Source organism: Moschus berezovskii, chromosome 11, assembly GCF_049115385.1.
Source record: "Moschus berezovskii isolate FMDL1 chromosome 11, NW_MosBer_1.0, whole genome shotgun sequence".
Classification (NCBI taxonomy): domain Eukaryota; kingdom Metazoa; phylum Chordata; class Mammalia; order Artiodactyla; family Moschidae; genus Moschus; species Moschus berezovskii.
Genome location: NC_142470.1, coordinates 19316242 through 19330559, shown reverse-complemented (window position 1 = coordinate 19330559; position 14318 = coordinate 19316242). Strand labels below are relative to the sequence as shown.

The window sequence follows — 14318 nt, the reverse complement described above, 5'->3', positions numbered from 1 at the left end:
GAACTGAACTGAACTGAGAGGGGTAAAGAAATGAGCTGGCTAGGGTATGCGGAAAACAAGTCTAGCCATGTGGAAAGTTGTTAATGTGGGGGTGACTGTGGGTAGGGGGCATTAATTATACTGTGCTCTCTACCTTTGAATATACTTGAAGTTTTCCATAATAAATAGTTTTAAAAATAAGTGAACAATATATAGATGGTATAAACATTTAGACGTTGATTTATGTAACAAATGTGGCCCTAAATTCCTGAAAGAATGTTTGTATTTGCATCACAGAGCTCAGACACCCATCAGTTGTGACTATGGATAACTACTCTTTGTTCTTTCATCTGCAAAACAGAAAACAATAACTACCTCATAAGATGGAAAAGAGGGTTGAATGAGAATATATATTAAGCACTTATCCAATAGCTGGCACAAAGTAAGGGCTCAAAAATGTTCACTTTCCCTATACTCCTTTAAAACTGATTTTTAAATTTTCACTTAAAATCTTAAGCTTATTTTAATAATATACAAAAAAAGCCAATACCCTACTATGTTTACTAGTAGGAAATTTAAAAGCCTCAAATGCTTGTGCATTGATTGGTTTAATGGAAATAGAGTATAATCCATTTATAATATATGAAGTCTCACAAATATGGTGACCTCTTTTCTTCTTTTCTAATTTTTAATTTTAGCTCTATGAAGAAAGATTCTTTCAGACAAAATATTATCACAAAAAGGGTAAAAATATCATTTCCCTTGCCTAGGGACCATAAAGAAAGCTCTATTTGTACAACAAAAAGATAAGAAAAGGTGGACAGTAGGACTTTTTATTTCTAAGTTGAATCAACAACAGTAGCTTTTAAGGATTACATCCCTTATCATAAACTCAGAAAATTTAAATTTTCCTAAAGTTTTAAGCGATAAAACCAAATATAACATACAATCTTTTAAATTCATCCAGATTGTTAGCTCCGCCTCAGACAAGAAGGATAAACACCCTCATGATCTGAAGGGCTCTCACAGCCTTTCTCTGCTTAGTTCTTAAGGCCTGAGTGTTCTCAAAATTATTTCCCAATACAATGCTTGTCTCTTCTGAACCCTCAAAACTGAGTCCTCCTGCGTAACAAAATTCACCATATAGCTGAAGATCTGCTCTCTTACGCATCAAAACATTTCATTTTAACCATTTTGGACAGACATCTTTTAAAATTGAGTTATACATTATTTGGTTATTATTAATCAGAGAACATTCAGCCTATTTTCAAAAGCCTTTACAATTATATGGTGACAAGTTGTCCACTTTTATTGTGGACATATTAGAAAACACAGGTAAGAAAAACAACCCAAAGAGAATGCACATAATTTGGGGACATGCTAAAGCAAAGACATGGTCAAGTTTATTCAGTTCTGTGGAGCTACTGTGTGTCATGAATGAACTTCAGACCACTGTAATTTGAGTTCTTTTGTCTGCTTCTGCGGCTGGTTATTCTTTTGTTTGTCAACTGAGTACCACTTATACTGCTGTCAAGACATTTAGCAGGAGACACCTCTCAGTCTCCTGCCTACTCTGCATCTTCTGATGGTGAGGAAATCTGGAAATCAGACAACTCAGCCTGATGGACACACACCTCCTGGCAGAGTGAGGGACTAAAGGGCCTCCTGAGAAAAGTGTATATGCGTTAGTTATGGACTCAGTGGCCATTTCATTGGTTAGCTGGACCCTTTTTTGCTTACTATGTGGTTCTAGGCTATGGTCTAAATAGGCAAGGTAATTTGACAGACGATTTTGGTACATAAAACCATGGTGATAACCATGCTTGATGCATAGAGTGTATTGCTTAGCCTTATAACTCACGCAGAGAAAAAAATCTTGGTTGTTTCATCTCTGATTATACCCAGGTCTATTTGTACCTAACTGTCTTACGTTACAAGATTACACCCATGAAGAACATCCAAAAATGCACTGATCGTGTCAAGTGAAGAGCACGAAGGTGTAGGTTCCCCACTAACCCCTGAGGACCAACTCTGCAGGCAGACAAGACAGATGGTACTAACACATCAAGTCCTAACTTCCTGTCCCATGTGTGGGTCTTGATTATAAGCTCACCATCTTCTAAAGTCCAACCAATAACCCATCTGCCTCTCATTATGACCAACTCCTTTAAATCATAGGTAGCCTTTTTTTTTTTTTTTTAATGAGAAAAGACTACTACTTCAGGCCAAACTAGAGGTTTCAGGGTGGTTTTTATCCCATGATTTCTAAGAGCATCGCATACCTTCTACAGAACTTCTGAGTACTCAGCCAGTAGAGGGAATTCTTGGTTGTCAGGGACTGGCCTTTCTGCTGCAGGACTCCCTGCAGGCTATGCCCATGGAAACAAGGCCTCTCGCTGTCCTCTTCAGTCCAATTGAACTGAAAACTTGAAGGCTTTTTTTTTTCAATGTTTGGCACTGAATCCACCAGTGTGCTAAACTGTTTCTGTAGACTCACCACCATTTCTGGAAATGAAGGGAAAAGAAATAAAAACTCACATTAAATGACAAATAAAGTCTGTAGTTTACTTGACAGTAATGCATCAACAGTGGTTTTGTAGTTTTGACAAATGCTCCATGGTGACGTAAGAGCATGACTAGGGGAAACTGACACTGAACAGGGACGGCGCGGAACAACTTGAAAAGGCTATAAATTTTATGTTACGTATATTTTACCACAAAAAAACCCAACAAACCTAAAAAAGAAGTTCTCCAAATAAAGAGTTCTGAAAGTATAGATATATAGCATTTAAGATTTTGGCAAGAACTTAAGTTCTGTTTGAATATTGCAATGTTCCTGAAATAGATTTCTATGAACATTTCTTACAGAGAAGGACGTTTCTCTGGATGTGCAAGGGGACACTTGTTAAACAACTGAGAAAAGGACTTATGCGTTCACTTTTCAATTTAAAACACTTAGCTTTTCTACAGCTGGGCTGTTACTTGGTGTTAACGAGAAGAAACCCCACTCACCTCTTCTTTTATACACCACCGGCCTGTCAATGGCTGAGTAGTAGAGTGGCTTTTCACCTTTCCACAGAAACCTGCCAAGATAAAGATGCATTTGGAGCAGGGTGGAGATGAAATGGGCCCAACACACTTCAGAGAAGTTTCTCAATGGCAGTATCTGAAATTCCCGATACTCATATAATAGTTCTGGCTTAGAATGACCTGCTGACACGCAACTCTACAGCACTCATGATCTAGACGTAAGCGAGTGGCACTGCAGGAGGCAGGAAGTCAATGGAAGGATAAGTTCCACCCCAAACCTCCCAGATACCATAAGATCACAAAGAAATGATTGATTATACCGTCATCATAAAATTCCTGAGCCGCTTGTTCTCATAAAGTGAAGCCGCCTAAGAAACAACTGTTCCTCCTTGTCTTTGGCCAAACACCCTTCTGCTGCAGATAAGGTAGTGGTACTTCTGACTCCGATAACTTACACAAAGTGAACAGTAAGCGCCTGCCTTCTAATGCAGAGGTGTAATCACTGTGAATAGGTTGCGGTCTTCCTGAAAATTATATGTGAACTAAATCATACCACATTTAAATATTCAGAGAGCTTGCCATTTGTGATTCTTTCAAGTATCTTTTTGTTATTTATCAAATAATAAAAGTGACAATATATTCAAGGTAAAAAAATCTCTTAATAATAAAGAAGTTCCCTAAACAGTTTAATCCCACTCCCGAGATAAACCTACTATTAAAAACGCCTTGTGACTACCTCATCTACATAGATTTTCTTATGCATTTATAGTAAATGCCCATATAGGCATTTACTGCAGGCATTTATCGGAGAAGGCAATGGCGCCCCACTCCAGTACTCTTGCCGGGAAAATCCCATGGATGGAGGAGCCTGGTGGGCTGCAGTCCATGGGGTCGCACAGAGTCGGACACGACTGAAGTGACACAGCAGCAGCAGCAGCAGGCAATTATGCTGCAGTCAAGGAGGTGTTATTACTTCCTTGAGGTCATATGCCCAGAAGATGGGAAAGGTGGGCCATCAAAAATGATTAACACTCGTCAGACAGTCCTTCTTTAAACATTTACTTTACTTTGTTTACCTCTTTTCAAAACTACAAAAAATAGAGGCCCACCACAAAGTCTTAATATTTTCTCCAGGAAGCCACAAGGTCCTATATGCTCTCTCTGTCCAGTCTTCCCTCGGGATTTGGTTCCCCACTGCTGTATATTAAGGTATAATTTATATGCAGTAAAACAATCCCTGTTCAGTGTATAGCTTCACTAGTTTAGATAAACATATACAGTTGTGTAATCACCACTGTGAACAGTTCCACACACCCAAATCTCCCATACCTCTTGAAGGTCAACTCCTCCCCTGACCCTCAGCTAAACGTGATCTCAACCACCAATCTGTTTCTGTATTCTTACAGCTTAGCCTTTTCCAGAAAGTTATATAAGTGAAATTAGACCATATGTAACCTTTTGAATCTTTCATTAGCATAATGTATTTATGATTCATTCATATTTCTGGATGTATCAGAAGTCTGTTCCTTTCTAGTACTGAAGAGTATTTCGTTTTACAAATATGCTATAGTTTGTTTATCCATTTACCACCTGAAGGGCATCTGGGTTGTTGCCAGTTTTTGGCCACAAGGTTTCATTCGTTTACTTGTGAATGAAGCATACAGATATATATATATATTCATATATAGGTCTCTGTGTGAACTTACTTTTGGCCCATTTGAAAAACTGAGTTGTTTTCTTATTATATGAAAATAATTCTGGATACAAACTATATATTGGATACAAATCATATATTCTGGATACAAACCTTCTATCAGATATGTGATTTGAACATATTTTCTCCTAGCCTGTAGCTTCTCTTAACACTGTTTTTAGAAGAGAAGTTCTTTCTTTTGATGAAGTCTAACTTATCTTTTTTTTTCTTATGGATCATGCCTTTGGTATCATATCAGAGAAAATTTTTGCCTAACCTAAAAGGCTGCAAAGATCTGCACATGCTTTTAAATTTTCCTCCATGAAAACTGGAAGTCAAAGCACTCTCTAAAGCTATTTTTAGGTTTTCAACTACAGTTTACTAGTGTGTCTCACAATCTCACGCATAGAGACCTATGCTGAGCTGTAGAAAATACTTTAACAACTTTTACCTGACAATATGGAAGATGATGTCTAGAAGAATAGAGAAAAATTAGAAATTTCGGTCAACAACAGAAATAGGGAAGGGTAGAACAGGTGATGGGCATACATGGGAGCTCTGTGCTCACAGAGCAGTCAGCAGTGACTTACAAGTCATCTCACTCATCCCAAAGCACAGACTCTACGAAGGATCTTGGTAACAGATCACTTGGACAAGCTCTTCCCAGAGGCCTGGTATCCGTCTGGAAAATGCCACTTTGAAACTAGACATACATTCTTTGGTCATTAAATTCTCCCTTGAACTAGCTAAAAGTCGGTGAGCCTTTTGATGCACAGCTGACTGAGGCACTGCGGGAAGAATCTGGGCTCTAACAGGTTTGTCTGAAGTGTAAGTTGGTGCCTGGTTTGGGTTCACAAATGGGCACCTGTTCAACCCTGAGATGCCCAAGGGGCATGGCCCCTGAATACCTAGCCTTTTGGTATTGGTCGGGACCACCCCAGTGGCATCAGAAAAGGAAGGTCCAATGGCTGGTTCTCCAAGATTACCTAAGAACTCAGGAGAGCCTTCTGTTCTCGCTGCTACTCTTGTGCCTGCTGAGAGCCAATGACTAAAGACATTCCTTCTCCAAGAGAAAAGAGGAAGGCCTCCGGGTGCCCACAGCTGTCAGAAGCTCACCCTCACTATCTGTCCAACCTGACAGGAAGAAACTGCCCATCTCCTCCCCTCTTCAGCAAGGATCCTCTCTCCCACAGTGCTTTATTCATCCCCGGAAGTCTGTTTCTTGATTTAAAAGCTCTCTTAAATTTAGAGGAGAAATAATCTAATTCTATCTATAAACACTGAAATTTAGTTCTTGATTAAGAATATCAAGGAGGCATTATTACCCTTACTTTATTGATGAAGAAACTGGAGTCATCATTCTAACTAATTTGAGGAATCTTGATTTTTCTCAGGGGACATAAAATGACTTGATCAAATGAGTACTGTTGCAAAATTACATAAACTTCAGAAATGTTAACCTTTTCTTCAAAGTCTCACAGAGACTCAAAGTTCCAAGAACAGATATAAAACCCATTCAAATCAGAAACCTATAGCAATGTACCCTCTACCACATAAGACAGTATCTCTGAAAATTTATGAGCTGACTACAATTCAGTGCACTGAGGCTAAGAAGTTAAGTAACTGGGCTGCAGTTAAACAGCTGGTTTTAAACAATCAGGATTCACCCCTGCACTGTCTCTAATGCTACACTCTTTCCACTCTGCCACAGTGGACCTGGGTGGGCTTCCCTGTTGCTCAGTGGTAAAGAACCCGCCTGCCAATTCAGGAGATATGGATTTGATCCCTGGGTTGGGAAGATCCCCTGGAGAAGCAAACAGCAGCCCACTCCAGTATTCTTGCCTGGGAAACCCCATGGACAGAGGAATCTGGCGTGCTGCAGTCCATGGGGGTCATGAAGAGTTGGACACAACTTAGTGACTAAACAACAACAATGGTCCTACATCAGAAGGAGAGCTCGAGGTCAAACAGTGAGACTGACTGAATTAAATATGCTACTCTCTTTCTGCTTTGCTTTGTTTGGGTTTTTATAGGGAACTTTATTTTGGAGGAATAGTCCAGTTATAAATGACACAGGCTGACGTCTGCAGTCTTTTGTAATAGCGGGAAGCACAGATGGGAACTGACCCACTGCGGGAAACGAAAGAGGGAGGAACGCCCGAAATGCAGAGAAGGGTCATGCAGATTACGAAAAGTCGAGTACTGCGTACAGTGCAGCTCCCGGGACTGGATTCTGGATCAGAAGGAGGACACTAATATCACTATTTTTTAAATCTTCTGGCCACACCATATGGCATGTGGGATCTTAGTTCCCTGACCACGGATGGACCCCACCTTGCATTGGCAGTGTGGAGTCTTAACCACTGGACTACCAGGCACGCCCCTAAAAGGACATTATAGGGCTTCCCTGATAGCTCAGTTGGTAAAGAATCCATCTGTAATGCAGGAGGCCCCGGTTTGATTCCTGGGTTGGGAAGATCCCTTGGAGAAGGGAAAAGTTACCCACTCCAGTATTCTGGCCTGGAGAATTCCATGGACTATATGGCCCATGGGGTCGCAAAGAGTCGGACACGACTGAGCGACTTTCACTCACTCACTAGTAGTTAATAGAAGTATTTTAAAAAGTTAGTTTAGACAGAGGGGTTAATTCTAGAAAAAAGGGTCATAATGCTGGTGAGTCTGAACTAATGAAACTTGAGCTTTCAGATGTAAAGCAATAGACTTGAAAAATAAAGTAGGTGAATCTAAAGCTAGAAGAGGTAACATACTTTGCCCTGGCTTCCTCCCACTTTTGTTTTTTCTCATCAATAGCTTTCTTCATTACTTGGTACCATTTTCTGAAATCAAACCATGGTTTATCTGAAAAAAATGAAATCCATGATTATTAACGAAATATGTCACATTACTATAACACATGTTGCTCATTTGAGTCTTTATTCACTGATCTGACTAAACATTTATATGCCAGCCCTTGGAAATTATGGAGGGACTGACTATCTCCACGCTCTAATATGACTCCTGAGTAATCTGCTGTCACTCCCTTCTGTTCTGAGCTCTCACCTATACTGTGGCCCTGTATTATACCAAAACTACCTTAAAAAAAAAAATTGGAATATAGTTGCTTTACACTGTGGTGTCAGTTTCTGCTGCACAGCAAACTGATCAGCCATACATACACATATATCCCCCTTTTTTGGACTTTCTTCCAATTAAAGTCACCACAGAGGACTGAGCAGAGCCTGCAGCTCTACAGGAGGCTCTCATTAGCAATCTATTTTATATATAGCAGTGCAGATATGTCAATCCCAATCTCTCAATTCACCCCATCCCCCTGCCTTTTCCCCTTTGGTAATCATACCTTTCTTCTCTACAGCTGTGTTTCTATTTCTGCTTTGCAAGTAAGATCACCTTTACTATTTTTCTAGATTCCACATATTGAAACCATCTTTTTACATGTCTGTTTTCTCCTAGATTTGACTATTACCTCCTTGAGAATAGAAGACATATTAGATAATTACACATATAAACAGTCTGATACAAGGTACAATTTATGTATTTCTCAGTTTCTTCTCTATATTTATTGTATCTTTTAATTCACCTTTTACAATCACTTGACTGACTGAAAAAAAAAGTACCTTCTTTGTTCTTTTTATTATATTTCTCAGCAATATTAGACAAAGACCTGGAGACACAAATAAACAAATCAATTTATTTGGAAATCATTCATTTGAAGACAGTTGAATTCTGAATTCTTCTGAAAGAAAAGTATAGAACAGTATTTGAAACTGATGCCAATTTCTAATGCAGAAGCAAGCACTGAAATAGGGAAGATGACACTGCCACTCTTTGTTGGCATTTTAAGATTCTTTCACTTTCCAAAATAATCTTTGAAGATACATAGTGCCAGAAACCAAAAGGTACACAGATGAAGTGCTAAGTGACTCTTTAGAATTTGTGTATGATGATTTAAAACTCAGAAGAATGAGACACATGTCTATCTTCCTAAAAATGGAAGAAAACATGATCCAAACAACTTACTAAAGGAGAATGAAGTCTCTGACAAATACCTGAGCCAAAACATTAGGTAAGGAATAATTGCTGCTACTAGTCAGTGTCCTATAACAACTAAGAGTCTCTACTTTCTACTGAGAGTCCTTTACTCTGAATAATTAAGGGAAAATAATACAATTTTTTCCTCCTAAGACTGACATACACTTACCATTCTAAATTGTCATCCAATAAAAAGAGCAGTTTCAATGCCACTACAATGACCGCAACAGCTTGCACATCATATTTAACAGTTTTTGCCTTTTTAGCTATAGGATCAAATCTTAGAAAATCCACTTCTCCTATTCCAGTTGCTTTTACCACTAGGCAGGTTAAATTATACATTTCATCTGTTAAAGAATAAAACAGAAAAATGTGAAATTAAATTCTTTGGTTAATGAGACCATACTAATGTATATATCCATGAGATAAGCTTTATCTTAAAATATGACACTATGCCAGAACTCTGAGACATACCATTTTGTGTATAAATAAACCAAAAAATGAAACATGTACAGAAAAACAAATGGTCGAATCCTGGCAAGGTCTGTCTTCTCCTATTCTGACTTCCCAAAATGCCCGCTATCTATGGCACATATCTTGGCACCGAATACACAGGCACACATCCACCTTCTATTGCTTCATCCACGCTCCTTGTCTGTGTTTCTACAGCAATTTGCATTTACCTGAAACTAACTTTCCTGTAAGACAAAGGGCTTCTCTAAAAATGTGCATTCACTTGGGAAGCTAGGGAGCCTGGCTAGCACACTGGAAGGCCAGTGTGCATCTCACCCGCTGCACTGCTTTCCCAAAGAAATTACACGCTCAGCACAGACTCACCTATTATTTAAGGCTGAGTAACTTGGGACTTGGAGCCAGAACACCTACAGCCTATATATTTAGGCTTTCTAATCATGAGCTTTGTGACTCCGGACTAGAGCCACTCAACCTCAGTTTCTTCATTTGTAAAATGGGTTATGGTGAGGATAAACGTTAAGATAGGACAAGTGAATTATAATTTGAAAACTCTGAATTACTGAGCAAATTTCTTTACTTACTAACTGAAGTACCTATATTTTGATTAAATTCAAATAGAACAGTTGTTATTTACAAGAGCATAATAAGCTAGTTGTATTGCATTTCCTATATACTGTCAGTCATTATGTTCTATTGATTCTATTCTCTTCATGTAGTACACAATACTTTTATAACAGTACAAATAATATTATACACAGTATATATATGTCTCTCTATATAGTATTATATACAGAATTTCATTACTATAAAAATAGTATTTCCTAGAGATGCTTATTGAAAACCAAAAAAATAAAAATAAAAATAGTATTTCCTGAAAAATGTCTCCCCTATTTATTTAAAATTAATATCTTGAATTGCTTCTCTTATACTAAAAGTACATAGTAATAAAAAGCAAATGGAAGAAATTATGAGGAAGGAAGCCAGGACAGGAGAGAAAAACTAAGATTCTGACCTGGAGTTATTATGTGACCTGGAATATTACATGACGCCTTGGCCGTCAGGCAGCCAGGCGTCACTCAGCTTGCCTACGTTTCATCTGAGATGAGAACACCCACCTGTCCTCCCTTTCCACCTTCACAGATGAGGTAATACAGATGAAGGCACTTTGGAAACTCCAAGGGTTCCCCACAAATTAAACAGACTTGATTATGAAAGCTGCCAGGAATTCTCTCTGGCCGGCTCCTCAGTCCCAGGATGAGGGACAAAACTAAGAGATGTATCTGGAGTTCAGTCAGAGCCACCAAAGAGGCAGTGCTTACTCAGCAAGGGTGTGTGTGTGTGACATGCTTGCTGGAAGCTGCTTTCTGCCCAGTTCCAGAGACGACATTGTCATACATAAAGGCACTGAGGAGGGGCATTCATTGCCCCAGCATGCTTAAAACCACCTTTGGCTTTCTGGGAACCCGAAAACCTCTCTTTGAAAAAGGGCCAAGTACACAGATCTCTTCTTTCTGATCAGCAGCACCAGAGAACCGTAGAGTGCAAACTTTCAGCTTTGAAAATGGCAATATTCTAGAAGTCGTCTTATAGTCTCACGGGTAGGAGGCCAATCAATGTCACATTTTAGAATGTAATTTCTAAGGTGAAGGGACCACCACATCTTAGTTTGTAGATCTATTTTGTTTACTGTTTCTTCCCACTATTATGTAATACAAACTCAGTATAGGACATTTATAAGATACATAAAGTGGGAAGAAAGAAAAAAATCCATTACTGTAACTTAGAAATAGCACTTCAATATTTGGGTAAATTTATTTCCAATATTTTCATGAATATTTTAGTTTATATAGCTATGATTATATTATATATAATTTATAATTTGGCCTATTTCCTTTTCTATTATGACATAAACATTTCCCATGCTTTTATATACTCTTCACAAACATGATTTTAAAAGATGCAAACGGTTCCACTGAACATACAAAATATTTACTTAAACATTACCTTCCATTGGGTATTTATTTCTGATTTCTCAGTATTATAAATAAGGTCAGTAACATTTGTGTATAGTTTTTTATCTATATTCCAAATTATTTCTATTGAACACATTGTGAGAAGCAAACTTTTTCTATCCTGGCTCTTTTTAATATGGTCTCTAAAACAGCACTTTAAAACATCAGATGATAGCAGTCTCCCTCTGTATATTATAGTGGTTTTAATTCTACTTGTTACTCTCAGTAAGAGTTAGGTGAAAAATACTATTAAGGTACACACACTGGTCAGAACACACTGCCACCATCATTTCTGTCCAATAGCAACTATGTGAGCTAGACACTTGCCATAACCCAGCCTGAGCCAGTTATATTTTGGTAATTCCTTGCATTCTTTCCATATCTTAGTGTTTCCATTATGAGCTTAGGATTTTGGAGTATATAACATAACACAGGAACTTGCCATATTTTGAAAAAACCACTCCAAAAGTAAATCAAAAAAACAAAATCCAAAACAATAAATTGATATATATAACATGCAAAGTGCAGAAATCAGACTTCCCAAATCCTGGAATCTTAATCAAAGAGCCAGTGACTTTGGAAGTTACAGCAAGAGACACATATTCCTAGCTTAATAAATGATACATTTGAGAAGCTTATTTTTTTTCTCTTTAAAAAATATTTTATAAGACTTAATATTTACATTTATATATATGTTACTCCAATTTATGTTTATTTTTATAGCTAAAATTATATTATACATGCAGTTTTGTATATTGTTTTTTCATATAACATGTCTTTTCCTTTCCTATTAAAAATATATTCAATCACATTTTTTTAAATTGCACAAGCAATAATATAGTCACGTCATGTTTGTATTTTCTGTTAAGAATAGAAACCCTGCATTTCTCACATTTCTAGTTTAGCAAGAAATTCAGGAATAGATTCTATCGGCGAATTCCGTTGGGGTGACCTGTGTCTTGGTGTATTGGGAACAAGGGCTAATGAGGCTGCCTTTGCATCCTACCAGACCTTCATCTCCATTTGTTTCAGGGACTGGAAATAGCAATATGTTACTAAACAATAAAAATATCACTGTAGATTAACTTCTGGAATTTTAAAAATTAGAATTCTTTATTTAATAATCATGCTTCATGCAAATGAAGGAGTGCTGCCCTTTTTTGGCGGAGGTGCCTAAGTAATTAATAATACATACTGAATCATGTGTTACTTGTATTCAGCAAAAACTTACTGTAAAAACCAAACATTATGTCACCCAAAATAGAACTCATTACTTTTGACCAGTGTCCTTTTAACTATTTTAAATGATCCAAAACATTTTAAGAAAGAATTTTGAAATTAAGCTTCATGTTACTCTGGACCCTGTCAGGTGACTCTAATAGTCTCCGACTGAGAGGATTCAATACATTTTTCATAATAATTCAGTAAGTCAAGGCTTACTCACCATTACACCTCACACTTACCAGGGAGATTGACCTCCATCAAGTATTTCATACACAAGATGTTTGGATGAAGATAGCAGTTTTCAGTTATGTCTGGAAAACGCGGCAAATCTAAAAATGTGGCAACTTCAATTATTTTTTTAAAGATAACTTCATAGTTAGGCCAAGACTGGAATGAAAGAGATAATCAAGGTAGCGATTTTTGCAACATAAATTATTTTAAAAACTACTTTCTGATTTTAAAAACAACATGTATTCAGTGAATAAAACTTGGAGTATAGATTAAAAACATTAAGGAGAAACACCCATAAACCCAAATATCCTCACTGAGCTGTTTTAAACAGTGATAAATTTAAAAGCCACTGAAATTCTATCTGGCTCAAACAATTCTTACTGGCCTTACCCATGATATAGTGAAACCATCACTTCTTGCCAATCATGGAAGAATCTGGGATAAAGCTGCAATCCTACTGGAATTACGATGTCATCATAATCCCGGCAAAGCAGGACTTCCCTCTCACCTTCTCTAACCAGCTCCCTCTCGCCAACCTTCAAATTCACAGCTAACAGATTTAGTTCAGTGTTACATAACATCCACATGCTTCTATGTTGGAGATGACACCAGGGCTTAAGTCTAATAGTTAAAAACGTGCAATTCAGCTTTCTATTTTCTCACATGTTAGCCTATAAGAAAGAGTATCTTACAGAATTGAGAAAAATGTATGAGCCAATATTAATAAATTAATTCTGTTCATTTTACGAGCACCCTTGTAGTTAATTTGGTATGCTATTTATATTTTTGCAATTTCCATTCTTCTCATTAGTACTACATATAATTTTTCCTCATTTACTTATCCATTCACATAAAAATATTAAATTTAGAGTCTATTCTAATGTAAGATACTTTGGGAAATATAAAGATGAATAAAGTGATCTCTTCAAGGAATATATACTCTAGAAAAAGAGGTCCGTGTTCAAAAATAACTATAGGATAAGACAGCTGTTGAGTGCTACAACCAAGATTTTTTTTTAAGATCTATGGGATTTCAGAAAAACTAACATTTCTGACACGGTTGGACCTCGTTAACACTAGGACAGAATGCAAACATTCTGGAAACCTATTTGGCAATATTTATTAAAGCTTACTGGAAGTCAAGAGTGAGATTACTCTCGGGGTACAGGTGATCACGACTGGAAGTGGGGATAGGATGGAGCTTCTGGGGTGCAGAGATGGTTGTTTCTTGATCTAGGGGGCTAGTTCAGGTAATAAAAGTTCATCAGGTTGGGTACATTTGTGATATGTTCACTTTTCTGTATGTATGTCTAGCTTAAAAAAACATGGTAAGAGAGAAAGTTCAGTAAACTATTTTGTGTAACAATCACTTCATACATCACCCTATAGGAGAAATCATCCAACCAGCAAATTCAGAGTTGGCAAGACCTTTAAAGGTATCTGGTCTAAATTTATAAAACCCCTAGCAGGTGTATGTCTAGCTCTTTTGGTAAATCTCCAGTGATAGGCACTCAATACCTTTCCTGAAGGTAGTCTATTCAATTTTTAATGCATTTAATCATTACAAAGTTCTTCCTTATTCGAAGTGAAATCTGTTTCCCGACAATTTGTACCAATAATATTGC

The 14318-nt window shown here is 37.4% G+C and overlaps 1 protein-coding gene across 4 annotated transcripts in view; it reads right to left on the bottom strand.

Annotated features, from left to right (window-relative positions):
• The window catches only part of TAF1B (TATA-box binding protein associated factor, RNA polymerase I subunit B), a 67527-nt gene that overhangs the window by 1836 nt on the left and 51373 nt on the right, over nucleotides 1–14318 (bottom strand). For all 4 annotated transcript variants that reach the window (XM_055399732.2, XM_055399731.2, XM_088841183.1 and 1 more), the window contains 6 exons: nucleotides 12702–12849; nucleotides 8922–9099; nucleotides 8338–8384; nucleotides 7471–7561; nucleotides 2992–3062; nucleotides 2262–2484 (listed from right to left, as the gene is read on the bottom strand). In XM_055399732.2, the coding sequence (XP_055255707.2) occupies nucleotides 2262–2484; nucleotides 2992–3062; nucleotides 7471–7561; nucleotides 8338–8384; nucleotides 8922–9099; nucleotides 12702–12849 (758 nt within the window). The remainder of the gene's footprint in view (nucleotides 1–2261; nucleotides 2485–2991; nucleotides 3063–7470; nucleotides 7562–8337; nucleotides 8385–8921; nucleotides 9100–12701; nucleotides 12850–14318) is intronic.